Source organism: Mustela putorius, unplaced genomic scaffold (assembly GCF_011764305.1).
Source record: "Mustela putorius furo isolate JIRA1106 unplaced genomic scaffold, ASM1176430v1.1 tig00003976_pilon_pilon_pilon, whole genome shotgun sequence".
In the NCBI taxonomy this organism is placed as follows: domain Eukaryota; kingdom Metazoa; phylum Chordata; class Mammalia; order Carnivora; family Mustelidae; genus Mustela; species Mustela putorius.
Genome location: NW_025422118.1, coordinates 9152775 through 9174254, shown reverse-complemented (window position 1 = coordinate 9174254; position 21480 = coordinate 9152775). Strand labels below are relative to the sequence as shown.

The 21480-nt window shown below is 40.6% G+C and overlaps 2 protein-coding genes across 2 annotated transcripts; one reads left to right on the top strand and one right to left on the bottom strand.

Annotated features, from left to right (window-relative positions):
- The first annotated feature begins 8 nt into the window (after window positions 1–8).
- Window positions 9–15171, top strand: MAK16 (MAK16 homolog). Its single transcript, XM_004758278.3, has 10 exons — window positions 9–157; window positions 2892–2941; window positions 3034–3143; window positions 3250–3314; window positions 3693–3844; window positions 4836–4890; window positions 10655–10729; window positions 11450–11560; window positions 12301–12366; window positions 12508–15171. Exons 1-10 carry the CDS (start codon window positions 143–145, stop codon window positions 12694–12696), a joined length of 888 nt encoding a protein of 295 aa, XP_004758335.1. The 5' UTR covers window positions 9–142; the 3' UTR covers window positions 12697–15171.
- On the bottom strand, window positions 12988–21370 carry TTI2 (TELO2 interacting protein 2). Its single transcript, XM_004758279.3, has 7 exons — window positions 20270–21370; window positions 18726–18912; window positions 17530–17622; window positions 16273–16460; window positions 16052–16195; window positions 14212–14374; window positions 12988–13325 (listed from the first exon to the last, which is right to left on the bottom strand). Exons 1-7 carry the CDS (start codon window positions 20914–20916, stop codon window positions 13221–13223), a joined length of 1527 nt encoding a protein of 508 aa, XP_004758336.1. The 5' UTR covers window positions 20917–21370; the 3' UTR covers window positions 12988–13220.
- Between the last annotated feature and the right edge of the window lie 110 nt (window positions 21371–21480).

Here is a 21480-nt window from a genome sequence, read left to right as displayed (position 1 = left end):
GCCGCCAAGAGGCGCTAGGCCGACCCGAGAAGTCAAAACTTCTCGCGATAGGTGAGGCTAGGCTCTCCGGAAGTGATTTCCCGGAAGAAGCATGGTTGCTTCCTAGATTTGGCCGGGCTTTGCACGCTGAACTGCGGACGCCATGCAGTCGGATGATGTGAGTGTCGTGTTTCTCTGCCACCTAGGTTCTCCTGCTTTAGGAGACTCGGAGACCACATACTCAGCTGGCCCATGCGATTAGCCTCGTTGCTACAGAACCGAGGCTTCCAGAACCCCGATTTCCGAGCGTGGGGCTCTCACGTGTCTACCCGGGATCCCCAGCCCGCAAGCCTTACCTGGGTGAAGGGTCTGGAACATCGTCACTTCAGTCCACAGGGTTGGCTTCCAGTCTGTGGTACCCGGCAATGAGGGGCTTGCCTGTGGTGGGGACGTGGGAGGCGGGCGCGGGGGGTGGGGGTGGGGGATGGTATGGTCAAGTTTGGATAGGAAGTTTAAGGATCCCTTTCTTCCACGTATATGTTACTTTTATTTATTTATTTTTTAAGATTTTATTTATTTATTTGACAGACAGAGATCACAAGTAGGCAGAGAGGCAGGCAGAGAGAGAGAGAGAGAGAGAGAAGCAGGCTTTCTGCGGAGCAGAGAGCCCGATGCGGGGCTGGATCCCAGGACCCTGAGATCATGACCCGAGCCGAAGGCAGCAGCCCAAACCACTGAGCCACCCAGGCGCCCCTATATGTTACTTTTAAATCTGCTTTTTCCGTGTTAGGTTTTGTTTTGTTTTGTTTTGTTACATTTGCTTCATTGTCTGCCTCAATCGTAATTTTTGGGGAAGCATACTCGATTTATTTATTTAGTTACATATATGAGAAATATGAAAGTGCTTACGGTGTGCCAAGCACTGTGGTAATTACTGGAGATTTCGTTTTTAATAAGCAAACAAAAGACCTCTGTTTTCCTGGAGCACTCCGGTGGGGGAGACAGATGGTAAACACGTGAACAAATTGAAAACCACTGTACTGTGTAATAATACTGTGAAAGAAAGACCTAGGTTGCTGAAGTAGAGAGTAATTAGCAGAGATTACTTCAGACAAAGCTGATCTGGGAAGGTTTCTTGAGTGGAAGACGTTTGAGCTGAGATCTAAAAGATGAGAATGAGCCGTCCTTGAGGGGCTGAGGGAAAAGCCAAAAATCCAGGCAATGGGAACAGTAAAATGCAGAGGTGTGGAGGCAAGAGAGAAGGAGTATACTCAGGAATGCCAGCGTGGCCTGTGCTGTCGGAATGGCGGGAAGTGGGAGAGGTAATGAAGTTGGGTATGCTTGCATGACAAGAACATGTAGAGTGTTGTAGGAAGTATTTTTAGGGCTTCTAATGGGAAATGACATCTGACTTATTTTGTGAAGAATTGTGTAGTTATGTGAGAGGCTTTTGAAGGAGAGGAAGAATGAACGCAAGGAGATTAGAGTATGTTGAAAGTTGTTTCAACCAAGGTGGTGATGGGAGAGAGGAAAAGAAGGGGATGAATTTGAGATCTGTATTATCGGTGTAACTGAAAACACAACATGATCCCTTCAGGGAAAAGGAGAAATCAAAGGATTTTGGGATTTGGACAAGTGATTCAGTGGTGGTTCTATTTGTGGAGAGCAGGAAGGAAAACAGCATTTTCAGAGATGTGGAATTGAGAGCTTCATTTGGTTGTTAATGTGTCGTGCCTTTCTAGCATCCAAGTGGAGATGTCGGGTTGACAGTTGGATGTGTATATACTTCTGGGGAGAGAAGTTTGACCAGGAGATGACAATTTGAGAGTCATCAACTTAAGATGATATGTAAAGCCACAAGCTAGAATGAGCTACTTTCCCAGTTTGATTTCCTCTCACCTGTTTCCTGCCATCCCCCACCAAACACACATCCTATAAAATTCCAAAAAATGTTACTCTGTTTGTTAACATTTATGTTTTGGGCTTTGACTGCTTTAACTTCTTTAAAGTCTTTCCCAGTTCCTTAGTGCAGTTCACTCAAAGGCTCTGATAAACTTCTTTTGAGGCACTTAGACTGCCGATTTGTGCTTTCCCCCTAAATAGATAGGTAAAACTGTTTAAGGATTCTGCCTTCCTTGATTCAACAAATACTTGAGTACCTCCTGTGTGTCAGGACTTGAGATTTCAGTGCCTTAATAAATTAAATATGCAATCAATGCTGAAAGAATAAAGAACACATTAGTAGAAGATAGAAGTAGATTCTTTTCCTTTTTTTTTTTTTTAAGATTTTATTTATTTATTTGACAGACAAAGATTACAGGTTGGCAGAGAGGCAGGCGGTGGGGGGTGGGGGGAAGCAGGTTCCCTCCTGAGCAGAGAGCCAGATGTGGGGACTGATCCCAAGACTCTGAGACCATGACCTGAGCCAAAGGCAGAGGCCTTAACCCACTGAGCCATGCAGGGGCCCCAGTAGATGATTTTTTTGCCAGATAAGATCAAATTATGGTACGTATATCCAACAATCTAGTACTCTGCAGCCTTTTACAATAGATAACGAACATATTAGGAAAAAAAGGAATGTTACAAAATACATATACATCTCATTTTTGTTAAAGATATAGGCATACTGGTTGGTGGAAAATACATGTAGAGAAAAAATTCAAAAATATTCATAAAATTTTAATGAAATTTTATCTGTGGGTCTTGGGGTGATGGTTATTGCCAATTTGTATCTACTTTTTCTACAAGAACCTGTGTAAAAGGAAAATATACTATTTTAGAAAGCATTTCTTCCTCTCATTCCTCAGACTCTTTTGAGACTTCCTCAGTAAACCAGCGCGTTGTTTTCTTGACTTCATATTCCCATCTGTTGGGTCAGAGCAACTGAAATGGGTTTTTTCTTTGTCTTGTAGGTTATCTGGGATACACTAGGAAACAAGCAGTTTTGTTCCTTTAAAATAAGGTGAGTCAAGACGTGCAACTTAAATAAAGATCCCTTCAGTTGCCCTTTTGGTAGCCCATTTTATAACTTTTGCTCTTTTCCTCCCTTTGTAGAACAAAGACTCAGAGTTTTTGCAGAAATGAATATAGCCTGACTGGACTATGTAATCGGTCGTCTTGCCCCCTGGCAAACAGTCAGTATGCCACCATCAAAGAAGAGAAAGGTAAGTCCTTCGTTTTAACTTCCATGAGAACTAGTCAGCAGCTTTTAAAAGGATGTTCCCTAGCCTCTCTGTAAATAATATTGATGACATTTACTTTATCCTGCAGGACAGTGCTACTTGTATATGAAGGTTATAGAGCGAGCAGCTTTTCCTAGGCGTCTCTGGGAACGGGTAAGACTTGGGACAAAAAATTGCAATGATCATTAAGAGTGAAAATGCCACATGCTTTTTTGTCTTCCTTGACCGTAGCTGTAATAAACTTTTAATTAAGATTTATTTGTTTATGAGAGAGAGTGTGCAATCCTGGAAGTGGGGAGTGGGTGAAGCAGACTCCCTGTTGAGCACAGAGCCCAACACAGGGCTTGATCCCAGGACCCTGAGATCATGACCGAGCCAAAATCAAGGAGTCACATGCTTCACCAGCTGAGCCACCTAGGCGCCCCTGGATTAAGCTTTTGAAGCCAACCTCATTAGGCCCCGTGGGTATCATAGCAGTGAAGGCCTCATAATTTACTCTTACTCTTTAAGCTTTCTTTTTCTGTTTGGTAGGTTCGGCTTCATAAAAACTATGAGAAAGCACTGGAGCAAATAGATGAAAATCTAATTTACTGGCCCCGTTTTATTCGACACAAGTGTAAGCAGAGATTCACCAAGATCACCCAGTACCTAATTCGAATTAGAAAACTTACACTAAAGCGACAGTAAGTATTTAGATGATTCATTTATTATATTTATTTTTTAAGTCTGTCTTTCCATGGGTCATTTTAGGAAAATGAGAGATTATGAAATCTCTAGTAAGGCTTATTAAATCCAGTTTTGGATAACCTTTTTATGATATGCTGCTAAGAAGAAAGTTTACCTCTGGTTAAAATTGTGCCTTTTGATGTTGCAGGATTTAAAAAACAGTATAGTAAAACTTGAGTGACCCCCCTCCCTGTCTGAAAAGCAGCTTCAGAAAATTTTCTTTATAACTCCCTGACAGAATCATAAAATTAAGGAATTGACAATGACCTAAAAATTTTGGATAAATAAGAATAAAAGAACTTTACTCTGAGTTTACTGAAAACTAATTTCTAAAAATAATATGAAATCTACAGAATTAATTGAATATTTTCCTAAGGAGTGGTGGATCCTAATAATTTTTCATTGTGAGCTACAGAGAAATCTAAAGATGGCAGTTTTCTAAAGAAAATTCTTTTTCCTTGTTAACTGAAGCATTAATCTTGGCATAGTGAATGCTCCCAGAAGTCTCAGAGTGCCTACAGAAAACAAAAAGTGAAATACACATTAAAACATATGTGAAAATGTCTGACTTTTTATAGTATTAAATACTTAGAAAAATGTTAAATATATAATCTTGTCTAGATGGAGCTGAGTCCTACAAAATCAACTCCAATCCTTTATTCTTATATATTTTTTTAAGATTTTATTTATTTATTTATTCGTCGGAGAGAGAGAGAGCCCATGAGCACACAAGCAGGGAGAGTAGCAGGTAGAGGGAGAAGTGGGCTCGCTGCTGAGCAAAGAGCCCCACGTGGGACTCGATCCCAGGACCCTGGCGTCATGACCTGAGCCAAAGGCAGACACTTAACCTAACTGAGCAACCCAGGCGCCCCTCTTCTCATTTTTTTTTTAAAGGAACACACAGAGTGTACACTTGGGTTTTCTGATAATGTGTTTTATTTTCCGTAGGAGGAAACTTGTTCCTTTGAGTAAGAAAGTGGAACGGAGGGAAAAAAGAAGAGAGGTAACTTACCATTTTGGTATTCATAGCTTCTGTATTTTCACTGAGGGTAGGGGTGTGTAGTAGGGATCATGAAAAAGATTCTGTCACTATTGTCTATGAACTCTTCAGGCCTTGGGTTCACTAATGGCTAATACTGTTGTATTAGTTGTGTAAGATGTCGGATATTCATATTTTAAGATTACGACTTCCAAGGCAGCTTAAAATAAGGGTTCTTGGGGATATATATATAACGGATTACAGAAGGAATACCTTGTCTGAAATTCTTGCAATTCAATGTTTCAGAAATCAGACCTTTGGTGTGTTGCCTTTCTTACACATCACATACTACTCTCAGCAGGGTTTGAGCATTCTTCTTTCTTTTTTTCCTCTCCACCCCCTACCCCCCCCACCCCGACCCAGCATGGTAAGCCTCTTTAATTCCCAATCCCTATTTCCCCCATCTTCCCACCCACCTCCCCTCTGATGACCATCTGTTTTCTATAGTTAAGAGTCTGTTTCTTGGTTTGTCTTTTTGACTTGTTTTTCCTTTTCTAGTTTTGTTTCTTAAACTCCATGTAAGGAGTGAAACCTATGGTATTTGTCTTTTCTGACTTATTTCATTTAGCATTATACTCTCTATCCATGTCTTTACAGATGGCAAGATGTTGGTTTTTTTTTTTATGGCTGAGTAATTTATTCCATTGTACATACATATATATGCTTCTGTATCCATTCATCGGTCCGTGGACACTTGGGCTCTTCCCATACTTTGGCTATTGGGAATAATGCTGCAGTAAACAAGGGTGCGTGCATCCCTTTGAATTAAAGTGTTTTGGTATTTTTTGAGTAAATAGCCAGTATACAGTGCCTGGCTCATAGGGCAGTTCTATTTTTAACTTTCTGAGGAACCTCCGCACTGTTCTGCAGTGGCTGCCCCAGTTCACATTCGCACTAATAGTGCAGGAGGGTTTCTTTTGCTCCACGTCCTCACCAACATTTGCTGCAGTTTCTTGTGTTGTTGATTTTAGCCATTCTGACAGGTGTGAAGGTATACCTCATTGTAGTTTTGATTTGCATTTCCCTGATGAAGAGTGATGTTGAGCATCCTTTCGTGTGTCTGTTAGCCATCTAGATGTCTTCTTTGGAGAAGTGTTTGTTCAGGTCTTCTACCCATTTTTAAATTCAATAATTTGTATTTTGGCTGTTGAGTTTTGTATCACTTCTTTATGTATCTTGGATATTAACCCTTTGTCAGATTTATCATTTGCAAATACTTTCACCCATTCAGTAGGTTGCCTTTTAGTTGTGTTGATTGTTTCCTTTGCTGTGCACAAACTTTATTGTGATACAATCTCAATATTTTATTTTTGCCTTTATTTCCCTTGTCTCAGGACACAGATCTAGAAAAATGTTGCTATGGTGGATATCCGAGAGATGACCGTCTGTGCTCTCTTAAAGGATTTTTATGGTTTTGGGTCTCATATTTAGCTCTTTAATCTATTTTGAGTTTATTTTTGTATATGGTGAAAGGAAGTGGTCCTGTTACATCCTTTTGCCTGTGTTTGTCCAGTTTTCCCAACACTATTTGTTGAAGATCCTGTCTTTTTCCCATTGTATATTCATTCCTCCTTTGTGAAAGATTAATTCACCGTGTAATTGTGAGTTTATTTCTGGGTTTTCTGTTCCATTGATTTATGTGTCTCTTTTTATGCCCGTACCATCGTGTTTTAATTACTATCACTTTGTAATATAACCAAATCTGGAACTGGGATACCTCCAGTTTTGTTTTTCTTTTTCAAGTTTGCTTTGCCTATTCAAGGTTTTTTGTGGTTCCATAAAAATTTTAGGGTGTTTTTGATAGAGATTGCATTTAATGTGTGGATGGCTTTGGGTACTATGGACATTTTAATAGTATTTGCTCTTTCATCCCTTGAACATGGAATGGAATGTCTTCCCAGTTTTGTCTCTTCTTTACCAGTTTGGAAGCCTTGTATTTCTTTGTATTGTCTGATTGCTGTGGCTAGGACTTCCAGTACTATGTTGAAGAAAAGTGGTGAGTGGACATCCCTGTCTAGTTCCTGACGATAGGGGAAAAGCTTTTTCCCCATTGAGGATGATTTTGGCTGTAGATACTTCATATAAGGACTGTATTATGTTGATTATTATTACTATTATTATACTGTCCCCTCTAGACCTACTTTGCAGAGTTTTTATCAAGAATGGATGTTGTGGGGCGCTTGGGTGGCTCAATGGTTTAAGCCTCTGCCTTCAGCTCAGGTCATGATCTTAGGGTCCTGGGATCAAGCCCCGCATCAGGCTCTCTGCTCAGCCCAGGTCCTGCTTCCCCACCTCCACCCCCGCCAAACACCCCCCACCACCACACCTGCCTCTCTGCCTACTTGTGATCTCTGTCAAATAAATAAAATCTTTAAAAAAAAAGAGAGAGAAAGAGAGGATATTGTACTCTGTGAACTGCTTTTACTGCTTCTGTTGAAATGATCCTGTGGGCTTTATCCTTTCTCTGAAAGATGTGATTTATCACGTTGATTGTTTTGTGAATATTGAATCACCCTTGCATCCTGGAAATAAATCCCACTTGATCATGGTATATGATTTTTTTAAATATATTGTTGGATTCAGTTTGCTAATATCTTGATGATTTTTGCATCTGTATTCATGAGAGATACTGGCCTTTAGTTCTCTTTTTTTGTGGTGTCTTTTTCTGGTTTTGGTATCAGGGTATTATTGGCCTCATAGAATGAATTTAGCAGTTTTCCTTCCTCTTAGGGTTTTTGGAAAAGTTTCAGAATGGGTATTAAGTCTTTAAATGTTTGATAGAATTTGCCTCTGAAGCCATCTGGGCTTGGACTTCAGTTTTGTGGAGCATTTTGATTATTTCTTCAGTCTTACTGCTGGTAATTCGTCTGTTCAAATTTTCTGTTTCGTCTTGTTTTAGTTTTGATGGGCTATAGATTTCTAGAAATTTATCCATTTCATACTAAGTTATCCAAATGTTGGCATACAGGTTTTTTTTTGTTTTTTTGTTTTTTTTTTAAGATTTTATTTATGTATTTGACAGAGATCACAAGTAGGCAGAGGCAGGCAGAGAGAGAGGAAGGGAAGCAGGCTCCCTGCTGAGCAGAGAGCCCCATGTGGGCCTTGATCCCAGGACCCTGAGATCATGAGTTGAACCGAAGGCAGAGGCTTTAACCCACTGAGCCACCCAGGCGCCCCAGCATGTAGATTTTTATACTATTCTGTCACATTTGTATTTCTGTGGTGTTAGTGGTTATTTCTTCTCTTTCGTTAGTAATTTTATTTGGGTCACCAGGGTTTGAGCATTCTAATCTGATGCACTAGCAGCTCTGCAATGAAACATAAAAAGAGTCACACTAGATGGAATTTCAAAAAAACTTTTTAAGGAGACTTGTCAGTTCAGTTCATTATTAGGCCACTAAATTCAGTGTTTTGGATTTTGAAATTGGTTATAAGGAGTTGACTGGGATTGTTTCTTTGAGGTCAACTAGGTGGCTTTGTTACCAGATTAATGAATACTGGTTTGGGGTCTCATATTTAGCTCATATTTAGAGCTGCTGTCCTGGGAAAAATCTAGTCAGGAATCACCAGCCTTTATCACAGAGAGCAAGTTTGCCTGTCCCCCGTCCCTGGTACCTTATTCAAGTTGGCTTTTCTTCTGCCTTTCAAGACCTAGGAATTAGCTCTTCCTTACAAGTTCATATTTTCAGTTATTCTGGGTATTTGCTCTGTATACTTCCCCTCTACCAACAGACATTTCCCTGATCATTTGTATGGTCTATCAAGAAATCACGCTAATAATTTGGTGCTTTTGTTCCTATTACTCTTAAAGAGTTTTGGACTTCAGAGCTACAATAACATTCATCTCCAAACTGTTCTGATTCTTCACCAAAGAAATTTTTGAACATATGCTCCCTGGTGTATTACTTATGTTATTATACACGTGTACTTGCACTAACAGGTATATAACTGACATACCTACTATTGATGTGGTGAAATGAAGGTCTGGTTCTTTGCTGAGAAGGAATTTGTTTTTAATTAAGGGCTCTCGTGACTGATAGGTACCTCAGAGACACATCAAGAAGTGCATTGTTGATGGTTTGCGTTAAGAACTGGCTCTGCATTTTTCATTCTTCTTCGGCAGTTTTGTAGAGGTTTTTCTTCAGATGTAGCTAGTGAGTTTGCTTCTTCCCTCACTGCTAAACATTTGTTCTTGCAAGCCTTTCAGGGGAAATTAAGTTGTTCTTCTACCAAGTAAGTTTGAAGCCTTCTGAAAAAGTCAGTTTGGAAGATTTTTAAATGTGCTGGAAAATTATGTTTCCAGATTGAGTGTGATTTGCTGCATTTGTGGGAGACGTAGGTTTTAACAATGTCACTTATAGATGTAATCACTTTTCTTTTTCAAATGTTCTATCCACAGAACGTTTAAAAACATTTTAGACTCTTAAAATAGGCTTTTCTCTTGAAAGAATAGAATAAGTGTACTTATTTTTTAAAGCTTCTACTGTTACATATTACACAGTCATTTGTCATCTTGGCAAATTCGGTACATTTTTTTGTGAAGAATACATAACTCTAAGTTGTACAACTCTTTAAGTACTAAACAATTAAATAGCATAACTTTATCATCTCCGATGGTATTGCAAACTATTCGATAATCTGTAAATCCATTTAAGCAAACGTCCAACTGCATTTGAGTGCTATAATCATGTGAATAAAGTAGTGAGATTCCCACGTTCAGACTCTACAGTATGTTTCCCTCTGGTTATCTCACTTTCTGACACACAGCTATTTGCTTTATGGCCAGAGCTAAGGCATCAATGCTAGTATTCATAAAGAAATAGAACACTTAATTTTTAAAGAAAAAGTACATACACAGCAATTTCATCTATTTTCTGCCTACATGTCAGTGGATCAGCTTTGAGGTGTGAGCACCCACTTTAGAGAACAGCACATGATAGCCTTGTAACCGGTCATGTGTCCCCGGCTCCCTGTATTTTATCCTACACACTGTACATCATTCCAACAAAGTGCCAGTATATAAGACTTTTAAAATCTTTTATGATATTTCTATGAAGTTAATGCAGACTTAGGCGAGAAAGATAGACTGAGTTTAGATTTTCATGTTTTGGTTGTGGGTGCTATGTGTGGTTTTTTATGAGATCACTGGAGGAAGAGATTTTTAATCTATTTTTGTCAGTCACATGGAATTTAGCATGGTTTTAGTAAAACCCTATTTCCCTGTCTCAGCTTTTACAAAATCTGTTTCAGGATTGCTCATTTTTTTTTGTTTTAAGATTTATTTATTTGACAGAGGGTGAAAAAGCAGGGGAGAGGGAGAAGCAGACTCCCTGCTGAGCAGGGAGCCAGTTCGGGGCTCCATCCCAGGACCCTGGGATCATGCCCTGAGCTGAAGGCAGACACTACTGAGCCACCCAGGCGCCCCAGGATTGCTCATTTTCTAAGACACTTAAATGTCTATAGGCCTGCATGCTTTGTAGATCTATGAAAGGCTTTGTTAGAATTTAATTCAGAATGCTATTTTTAAAACCACTGGAACTTTTAAAATTAAAAGGTTCCCAAGGTTTAAAAGCAGGAATGTATCTGGCTGGAGAGGCATGAATCCTGGTGATAGCAAGAGTGGGAAAAAGTGATTTTTTAAAATAAAAACTCCGTTTCTTCCACTTCTACAGGCTGAAAAATGAGTATTAATAAAGTAAATGGATTTACTCAAATTTTTCTGTTACAGGAAAAGGCATTAATAGCAGCTCAGCTGGATAATGCTATTGAAAAGGAATTGCTGGAGAGACTGAAACAAGATACGGTGAGAAAGCTAGGAGCCTTGGGATATAAATACAATTTTCAGACCAATAATAATCATGCTGGGAAACAGAAATGTGTTTTATTTTCGAAGATGCTGGAAAGATCTTCACTTTAATTTTGTTCCTGGAATAGAACAATATATAGGCCTTGGCTTCCCCATTTATTTGGTTGACACGAATGCATGAAGTGTTCTGGTCACCCGGATGCTCCATTCAGTGTAAGAGACCTTTCTCTCTGCACCGTACTGCCAGTCCTGTTCACAGTGCAACAGTTCCAGATCTCTGTATAAAAGGCAGGCAGTCTTGATCCTCTTACACACTACCCTAGTAATCTTAGGCTCTTTAAAATGAGTTTTTAGTTCTCTTTTTAAAAATTAGTGTCATTTATAAGACAAAAATGAATAAAACTTACTTTTTCCTTATTATTTGCTGTCTGTCAGCAAATTTACATGTGTTCTAACCCATGGGTTTTATACACTACTACGTTTTCAGTGATGTGCTTCTATTCTTCATGGAAGTTACCTGTTTGACTTTAACCACTGATTATTTAAAATGTGTTTTTGAAGACATTGTTGATTCTAGGCTTGAAATTAATACAGAAATACTACTACGTATCAAGTTAAGTATTCTCATTCAATCACTGAGGAATATGCTTCTTGGACATGGACTTCAAGTGTAAGACTGAGATGTCATTAAAGCCGGTGTGTGTTTCTGTTCTTCAGTATGGCGACATCTACAACTTCCCCATTCACGCCTTCGACAAGGCCCTGGAACAGCAGGAGGCAGACAGTGACTCTTCAGATTCTGAGGAAAAAGATGATGAAGATGAAGAAGTAAGCCTTGTTTATTTTTGCTTCAACGAGCAGTAATCTGCAGAACTAGAACTTTTTACATGTACTTAAGAGACAGAATGTCATTTTCATTCCCCTAACCAAAAATAATTCTTTGGTCATTTTTTTCTATCATGAGGTTAATTTTAACTCAGCCAACAAACTACACATTGACAGTTGTGCTTATTGGAATTCTAAAACTTTTCCTGCTAGGGGACAAATGAAGAATCCTTTCTAGCTGATAGAATATACCATTAAGGAACCTACCGAAATTTATATAGGATTTAATTTCACTATTAATATAGGGGAGGTACTTGAATGATTGCATTTTTAGGAAAAGGCCAGATTTAGCAAGTAGTTGCTTAATCACATGGAACACTCACATAGGCACATAGGTGTACTTTTCCTAGTAGTAATCCTTTTTTGATTTTTGAAATTAAAATAGGTTTAATTAAATGTACATAACTGTTTGTAAAGCTCCATCTATAAACTGATTTTTCTAACAGACTAAAATGAGGATGTTTTACCTCTAATAATTTGTATTAGGCATGAGAATTGATGTCCCTGAAATGTTTTTAAATCAGAAGTATTGAGCTTGGAAGTGAGTAGATTTTGGTTGAGCCTAGTAAGTAGACTATGAATCCGTCTGTTGTTTATGCACTTACTTATCAAACAGTAGTACTGGATGTGTAAGCAGAATTTTCATTCTGTATTTTGAACTTAACAGTTATGTTTTCTTTTAGGATGTGGGCAAGAGAGAGTTTGTGGAAGATGACGAGGTGGATGAGAGTGACATAAGTGATTTTGAGGTGAGATTTTGGGCCTTCGGGGAAAAGAAGGTTTCTGAACACACAGGCAGATGAATTTTCTGGTTCTAAATTGAGAGTGCAGTGAAAGGAATCTGGGCCATAAGTCTAGCATTTTCTCTTTTCTTTTCCTCCCCATATCAGGATATGGATAAACTGGATGCCAGCAGTGATGATCAGGATGATAAATCCTCTGTGGAGGAAGAAAAGGCCCTTTATGCCAGACATAAAGGCAAAACACCCTTGAAAGGACCCTTGCGGAGAAAGAGAGCCTATGTGGAGATAGAGTATGAGGAGGAGACAGAGCCTGCGGCCAAGGCCGATACGACGTGACTTCGCCGCAGGCGTGTATGAACAGGACTGAACATTTCCAACATCCTCCTTTCTCTTACCATCAACACGTGCACACCTCCAGCTTTTGCTCTTTCATGTGGCATTGAGCACAATATTTGTGTTTTTAATATGTATGCTACTTCTGTGGGGCAAGAAATCTGGGAGGAAGTAAAGGAAGTCTTAAGTTGTGAACAGTTATTTTTATAGCATTGGCATATGCTTTGAAGTAACAGCTTGAGCCCAAGAAGTTTAACAGATGAATTTGTGGGTATAAATATTTCTAAATTTTAAATGCTATCCACCCGCTTCCTTGGCGTCCTCCCCCCCACCCCCAACTTTATTTAGAAATGTCCAGACTTCATTTTTTTTCTTGTTCTCTCTTCCCTACTTCTGTGGGAGTAAAAGTAGGAAGAAGAAGGTCTAAGTTATAATGTTCAGTATGAAAATACCTTTTTTCTTAAATCATTCTGTTTACACAGTTGGAACAAGAAGAAAAGCCTTCCTACTTTAAACGTATGAGAAATTTAATTTCTGTCGTAGGACGCGCCTTCAGACACCTGCTGCACTTTCCTGATACAGTTCACCACCTTGCTGTCTTCACAGCTTTGGAGAATTTTGGCCAGGAGATCCTGCAACATGAAACCAAATAGGCTTTGATTTTTTTTTTCTTTTTTTTTTTTGACACTTTTCCTTTTACCTTGGTTCTTCTTTCTTGGTACCATACTCAAGGAATGAAGGAAGAGAGGAGACTAGAGAGCAGTTCATGGAACAGGTGTTACGTTAAAATGTGTTGGCGTGCATGTGTCCTGCTGGCTCAGGAAGAAGTGGGTTAATACCCCCATGCAAATTAGATTGGATTCAGGGCTCGAAAACTGCCTGACATGAAAACCGACACGAAGTTATTTGAATAAACTAGTAAAACAACAAATACTATTTCTAAATGTTTTTAGGATATGAATTTCTTCTCATGTTGCTTTATAACTTTAAATTAAAGATTATGGGGGAAGAAATGAGGTAATAGTTTATTAAATATATTCAAATAGACAGATAGCTATTATATGCTTTAGCTTTGAAAAGTTAACTTTTGTGGAATGTGAACCTAAAGGAAGAATTCCCATATGAATAAATAGGAATATGGAAAAATACGGTTGCCCCGGAAAAACTAGAAACATTTTTGGGATCTGAATCACTCTACTTATATCACTCCTTGGTGGCTTACAGCTCACTATTTCATCATTTTAAAAAAAAATTCAGATGACTAAAATAGAACTTAAGTTTTATAAACTTAATATTTTGCACATTTTCTGTCCTCTCCCCCAGAGACCTCTCCTAACCCTCTTGCCTTTTGGTCTAAACAGTTCTGAATCGCTTTAAAATAAGACTAAGGGTGTTAATCAACCCCCTATTAAGGGTAGCTGTCTCCAAGGTGGGGGTCTGAACCTTCCATGTTCATTTACAGACGGTCAGGCATGCGAAGTTATAGGAATTACTTAAGGACCGGATGCAGACTCCTACCTTCACCTGTCCTTGAGAACAGTGGTCCAGGAGAATCAGGCAATCTGTGGCTTCTTCTAATAAGGCATTCTTAACAGGCTCAGGTGTAAGATTTGGATCCCTTGCTACATCACATATCAGTTTTAGGAGAGCCTTCAGCAAGACCACAAGTCTACAGGAAATTCTGGAATCAAGAAGAAAAAGTTAAGTTCATACTCTAAATCAGGATATTAAAGCAGATTTCAAAGGCCATCCAGGCCCTCATTTCCTAAATGACTTAAAGACCATGGAGCTAGAAGCAGAACGAGAGACCAGATACCAGATTTCTTAACTTCAAGCCCCCTTTTTCCCTGCAGCGTAGTGTGTACTCATACACACACTCTGCCTAAGAATACCTTGCTCCCTTCTAGAACCTGGTTCTACTGTAAAGAAGTCATCCCTCCTGAAAAGGGAGATGTGGGATCTCCCCTTACCAGGGGCTTAGACTTTGGGCCAAAGAGGAAATGGTCCACAGTACTTCAACTTTCATGCAGCTTTGGGCCTGGAAGTTAAAGTGGGAGAAATAAGCTTGGTTTCTGGGACCTGGGACCTCCATGTCAACTGGAATCTTCTGTCATTTAGTCCAGATCCTGGCTTACCATCACTTAAGCCCAGCATATTGACTTCAACTTACTAGTCTTTCTGAAGGTTTTTATCTTGATTAAAAAAAAGTTCTGGAAAATGATGTGGTGATGGTTGTACAAAATTGTGAAGGTAATTAATGTCACAGAGTCCAAATATTTTTTTTTCTGAGTCCACTTTTAAACGGTTAATTGTATGTACTTCTTTTAATAATTTTTAAAAAACCTTAAAAGCCTTAATCAGAGCTGAAAAATAATTTGTAGTGGGAAATATGCAAACTAAACTATCTCTGGACAGAAATGTGACTGGGAGACTAACAGTCTGCATCTCTTCACCTAATAAATATTAAGTGGTTTCCTACATTGTTTGCTGCTCAGCTCTCCTACCTGTCCTCAACATAACACCCGCTGTTTCCCACTCCCCAGCCCCCTCCTTCCACGTAAGATATCCTCTTCTAACCTTCCGACTTAGGCCTGCCAGTCTCGACTTGGGCGCTTCGTCTGCTCTTAAAGGCCTGGCAGCATTAACTGGATTCGGTTTCATTCATCCGTCCAGTCTGTTCCAGTCCATTCATTCTTTTGATATTGGTGTATTTAATAACCAGGTACTGAGTAAACTTCTGTATACTCCATATCCCAGAGTGGGCTTAGAGTTCAGTAGGGGAGAAAGACCAGAAGCGAACAAAGGCAGTCCAGTTACAGATGTAACTAAGGGTAAAAACTACGGTTCAGAAAAGACAGATGTTGTTGGAGCACTGCACTCTAGGTGTATTCAACTTTGTTGTCCAGCAAGAAAGTGTTTGTTGACAAAACATGTCTGGGTTCCAGCTTTTTGTTCTGACACCAATCTCCAGCCGGAGTTGGAATGCTTTCCTCAATTAGGAGTCTCCTGGTTACTGCTCGGTAGGTGTTCGGTAACGTGCAATGAAGTTCTCTACTCTCAGATTTAAAAAACTCTTAGGGTGAACAAAGTTAAGTGTGTCTACCGTAGCACTTCTAAGCGGCCTTTGAAATTCTAATATGCATTATAAATCTAGAGAGATGTACACCTGCAGTAACAATGGGTATATTTTACCTTTTCAATATGACTTCCTAAGTTCAAAACCTAATAGAAATGTAAGCATGGGAAATACTCAAATACAAGGCATGTCCTTAAGACTCTGTACACCTGGGCAAGCCCGGGAGAGAAAACTGGTTGAGTTCTGTCCCTCTTGACACACCTGCCTGCTTGGCTGTTTTACCTGGGCCATGCATACTGCATGAGAAGTTTCAGAGTTTCCAGTATCTTCAATCTAGCCTCCTCCTCTGGTCCATCATAAACCTCCAGATAACTAATGATGACTCGCTCCAGCCTCTTCAAGTGCCGGACAGTTAGGATCCCCAACCTAAAAAGTAAAGAGAAAAAGTGACACCAAGGAGATGAACTTGAGGAGCAGGCCAAACCAGCAGGCCCGGCACTCACCTCTTCACAAACGCTGGGAGGTTTCTTGCATAGGTCCTACGTAAGAGAAGGCGGTGTTCCGGCTCCATGTGGGTCAGGATCAACCGCAGCACCTCATCGCAGTGTGTGCTGGGTCGAGCGGCACCTCCTTTCCAGTGCAGGCCTTTCTCCAGGATGGGGAATAAATCCAGCAGACACAGGAGCACAGCCTAGGAGGCAGTAAGAGAAAAGAACTGTTTGCCCATTTGCATTCACATTCGCTGACTGGTCTTGCAACTTTATCAATCCATCCTTGGGGTCTGTGTCAGAATTCTAAAAGATACAATACATGAAGTGTATTTTACTTTATATTTTCAAGCTGGTTTTACGTAATCTCCAAACAAGTTAACACCTTCTCTTTCAGACTCCTCTTTGCTATGAAACAAAAGAACTCTAACTTCTTGGCTATCAGTACCTGGATTCTCAATTTAATACTTAATATTTGAAAAGAAAGGTGGATGGGGACATGGGGAAGGGAGAACAGGCGTAGAAGAAAGAGCTTACTTCTACCTCTGATTTTATATAACTTGTTTCTTTTGTCTTCAGAATGTTCTTGCCCCTCCTCAAGAACTTCTGTTCATCCTTCAAATATCACTCCTTCCCAAATGCTCCCCAAAACCGTCCCACCACCACCGAACCTGGTCAACCACCCTTTGCTGGACATCCACTGCACTCTACACAAACCTCATGCTGTACTATACACATGTATAGTACACGTCTTTCCAAAGGGTTTCTTAAAGCCAGAAGCTCTGTCTGATCCATTCACTCCTGGAACCCACAATGGTTACTCACACACAGCAGATATTCAGTGTCTTTTGGAAGGAAGAATGTCACTGTAATACCCAACATACAAAGAGTTTCAAGTGTGTGTTGAAACAAAGAAGCAGAGAAGGACACAAGTTAATAAAAACAGAACTTCATATAAGTTCTGTTCATGTATGTTCATATAAGTTCATATAAGAGCTTTTTATCAGTTCAACAGAACTGATATAAAATTGACCTAGATGAAGACAAATCACTGGCTCTGTGGAGACTCAGAAATGTGGATGCCTACTTAGTATTGAGACATTTCCACTAGTCATTTGCTACTGCTTTATTTTCAAGTTGGCTATGACTTAGTCATCATCCTCAATTTCCAAAAGAGGAAAATGTGTCTCAACTATTCTTACTCATATAATACCAACTTCTACTCAAATTTGAAAACTGAGATTCACAGTAGTAAACAAGTCGTACAATTACCTGAATGAGGTTGTACTCTGGTGTGTAGAGGTGGTTGAAAAGGGCATGGTAGAGGACCTGGGCTCTGTTATACTGGAGCAAATCAGCAGCGGGCTGCAAGCAGACAAATTACCCAATTAAAAGTTTTCCAACATTGCAAAATGTTGGTGATTTTTTAAAGTATTTTATTTATTTAAGATTTTATTTATTTGTCAGAGACAAAGAGAGCAGGGGGAGGGGCAGAGAGAGAAGCAGGCTCCCTTTGGAGCAAGGAGCCCAGTGAAGGACTCAATCCCAGGACCCTGGGATCATGACCTGAGCTAAAGGCAGACGCTTTACTGACTGAGCCACTCAGGCATCCCAGATTTTACTCATTTTTGTGAGAGAGCACATGTGCACACAAGCAGGAGAGAAAGGCAGAGGAAGAAGCAGACTCCCCGCTGAGCAGGGAGCCCCATGTGGGGCTTGATCCCAGGACGCTGGGATCATGACCTGAGTGAAAGGCAGTATTTAACTGACTGAGCCACCCAGGTACCCCCGCAATGTTGGTAATTTTGAAACTGAAGTATGGATACACAGAATCGATCATGCCATAGGATTCATTATCACTCTCTACTTCTGTGTATATTTTAAAAACTCCATAATACACAGTTAAAAAAAAAAAAGTTTACTTGAGTAATATAATAATGGCTTGCACATTTGGATTTAATTTCTTTCAGTTTCTGATTTTTTTGCTTCTTGGAAGTCAACTTGAGTCAACTCAAGGTCTGGTTATTCAGTTTGACATGCAGGATGATGGCCCAGGTGTCTTATACATGTTACTTATGAGGTATAATCTACTAGGTTGGCAGAAAGAAAATATAAAGAAAAAATATATAAATAGGGGTGCCTGGGTGGCTCAGTGAGTTAAGCCTCTGCCTTCAGCTCAGGTCATGATCTCGGGGTCCTGGAATCGAGCCCCACATCGGGCTCTCTGCTGAGTGGGGAGCCTGCTTCCTCCTCTCCCTCTCTGCCTGCCTCTCTGCTACTTGTGATCCCTCTCTCTCCATCAAATAAATGAATAAAATCTTTAAAAAAAAAAAATATATATATATATATGAATGTAGCCATAACAACATTAATAGAAGTTAATATAAGATATAAAAAGACAACGATAAAATGATACCATGACTCAACCCGTCCCATCTACACAGATGATACAGTGCAGAGCTGCTTACCACATTCAGCACAATGTGATGGAGGCAGTGCACACCCAGTATTTTGTTCTCGGTTTGATAGTCATCCGAGATGAGCAGTGATGGGGGAAGTATCCTTTCCAGATGTTGGTTCAGCCAGGGTCGGGTGACCTGTTGCAGAGTCCATGAGAAAACATGTTTGGTGGCTGGGTTATTCTTCCAGGATTCCCTACACGGAAATGTGAAACCACATTAAGTAAAGTGACGTGGTGTTAACTAGCAAAGAAAATCAACCTCTTCAAGCTAAACAGACCATTTTCTTGTCCTTGAAAAGAATACATCACATGTAACTCTTGGTGTTGTACATTTTAAGATTTGGATCAAAATAATTTACAGAACTTGCACTAAAAGAACAAAAAACAAAAAAACCCAATACTAAGTACATTTAACAATCATTCAGCCAGGGCTCTAGGTCCAAAGCTTATCCAATGAAAAGGAGGCATTTAGAACAGTAGCTTGTAAAGAATCTGTGGTGATGGTGTAGGGGGTTACAGGGAAGACCTGCTAAGAAGAGAGAAAGGAGTGGGGCGCCTGGGTGGCTCAGTCAGTTGAGCATCTGCCTTTGGCTCAGGTCGTGATCCCAGGGTCCTGGGATGGAGTTCCACCACCAGGCTCCCTGCTCAGTGGGGAGCTTACTTCTCCCTCTCCCACTCTCCCTGCTTGTATTCCCTCTCTCACTGTCTCTGTCTAATAAATAAAATATTTTTTAAAAGGTGGGGGAGGAGAGGAGTAAGAGAAATACCTTCTGTATTATTGTAAGTATAACAAGGGAGCAAGTGAATCGAGATTTGAACAAAAGCAATTTACAGCTTATAAAGTGGGCTTAAACATGTGTTACTCAACCTTCAAAATAACTGTGTAATAGATAACATCTTTATATTACAAAAAAATGAAACAGGTTCAGAAAGGCTCTCTGACCTGGTCCTACTCAGAAGCAATTAAAAAAAGTATGAGCCTACCTCAAAACTTCAAGTTCCTGGTAAAATGACAGTTATGTACAGTTTTTTCTCATCACTCTCCTCCTACTAATAGTAACATATAAAGTAGCAAGTGGAACTCACCGAAAATATTTTAGCTAATAACAATCTGAAGGGCTTTTTTCATCCCAAACATCACCTCCATATCTAATAACCATTCTTATCTAATAACTAGTGCTGAGTTTCAACATCCCTAATTTTAAATTCAAACTCTGAGTTTAAATCCTCTCCAGATCCGCATCCTCACCTAACTTAAGAAACTTGAGTATAAATAAATGGGACAGAACTCCCAAAGTTCAGGGCAGTTATGAGAACCGGAAAGAGCACCAGGAAATGAGAGTCTGAAAACCTGGGCTCTAATGTCGAATTTGCCAATACCCAATAATGTCATTTATAGAAAATCGCAACCTTCCTGGGCCTTAAGAGACCCGCTATTATCCGGACTCCTTTATCTTACCATCGAAGAAACTCAGGTTCCTTTGAGCTCTAACAATTCTAAAACTTTAGGATGAAGCTCGAGTTAATGGCCCCTTTGACAAAAATACTCACTTATTCAAATCTGGTTTGAGAAGCTCCATTATTAAAGTAAATCTCCCTTTCTCGTCTTCATTTTCTCCGTGCAGAAATCCTGCCACGGAACCACACTGAGTAACTCGGAGGAGTAAGGCGAGCACCTCCCCAGCAACGTCTCGGGATCTTGGGCTGGTCCACGGTTGCTCCAAGCTATGCGTAACGGCGAAAATATAGATGGGTCCTGCCAAGGGACGGAGGCCTATCTTCCACGTAGGACAAAGCAAGGAATTCTTGGCCGCCTCAATCTTCCCCATTAATTTAAGAAACAGTACCCCAACTGCTGCCCCCTTCTCAGCCACTTCAGAGTAGCCACGAGCTCTACCTTCCTGCTCCTTGGGTGGGGCTGCATACTTCCCCAGGGCTTTGGCCACCTGCCCCAGCATCTCGGGCATTCCGCGGAGCGACGTGTCGCTCCCCTCAAACAACTGATCACATTCTGCAGCTTCTATTAGAGCATCGAGGTCCTGAATTGCTGCACTTCTGGCCTTGCCCCGTCGGGACTCCTCGCTGGTGAGACGGTGCAAAACCTGGGATAAAGCCTGTCCAAGGGTGGAGGAAGGCGGATCTCCCGGCCAGGAAGCGCCTTCCCGCGATGGGTTTTCCCGAGAGCTGTCCTGCTCCATTCCTCGGCGGGCAGCAGTGATGAGCCGGCCTCCTCCAGAGAGCCAAGATGGGACGCTGATGGGGATCTGCTGGAGGAAAAAGGATCACCCGGAGGCTGGAATTGTCCCGAAGAACGCAACGTAAACCAAATAAAACTGCAAGACTTGGGGGCTGGGGGGTGCGAGTCTAACCCGCCCAAGAGTACACTCCGGGTAAAGGAAAAGAAGGAGGAAACCGAAAGGAGCCTCTCTGGAGGTAACAGAAGCTCAGACTCCCAACGGCAGAAAAATTATCCTTGCCTTCCTGAAGATTAAGAGCAAAAAACAAAAACAAACAAACAAAAAACACCCTACGAGTTTAAAAAAATAAATCCTTAAGGCATGACACAGGCACCTCCGACGGAGCCTCCACACCCTCCAGTACCGCTCCACCTATTAGGATCCGGACCCACCCCGCCTCGCTGCCGCAAAGCACATGGCGAGCGTCCGCCGATACGCGGGCAACACTCCGTCATTTCACGACCTGCTTGTCGTAAAGCAACAGACACCCAGCTTCCCACCAAAAGGTGGAGTTGGGGCGGATAA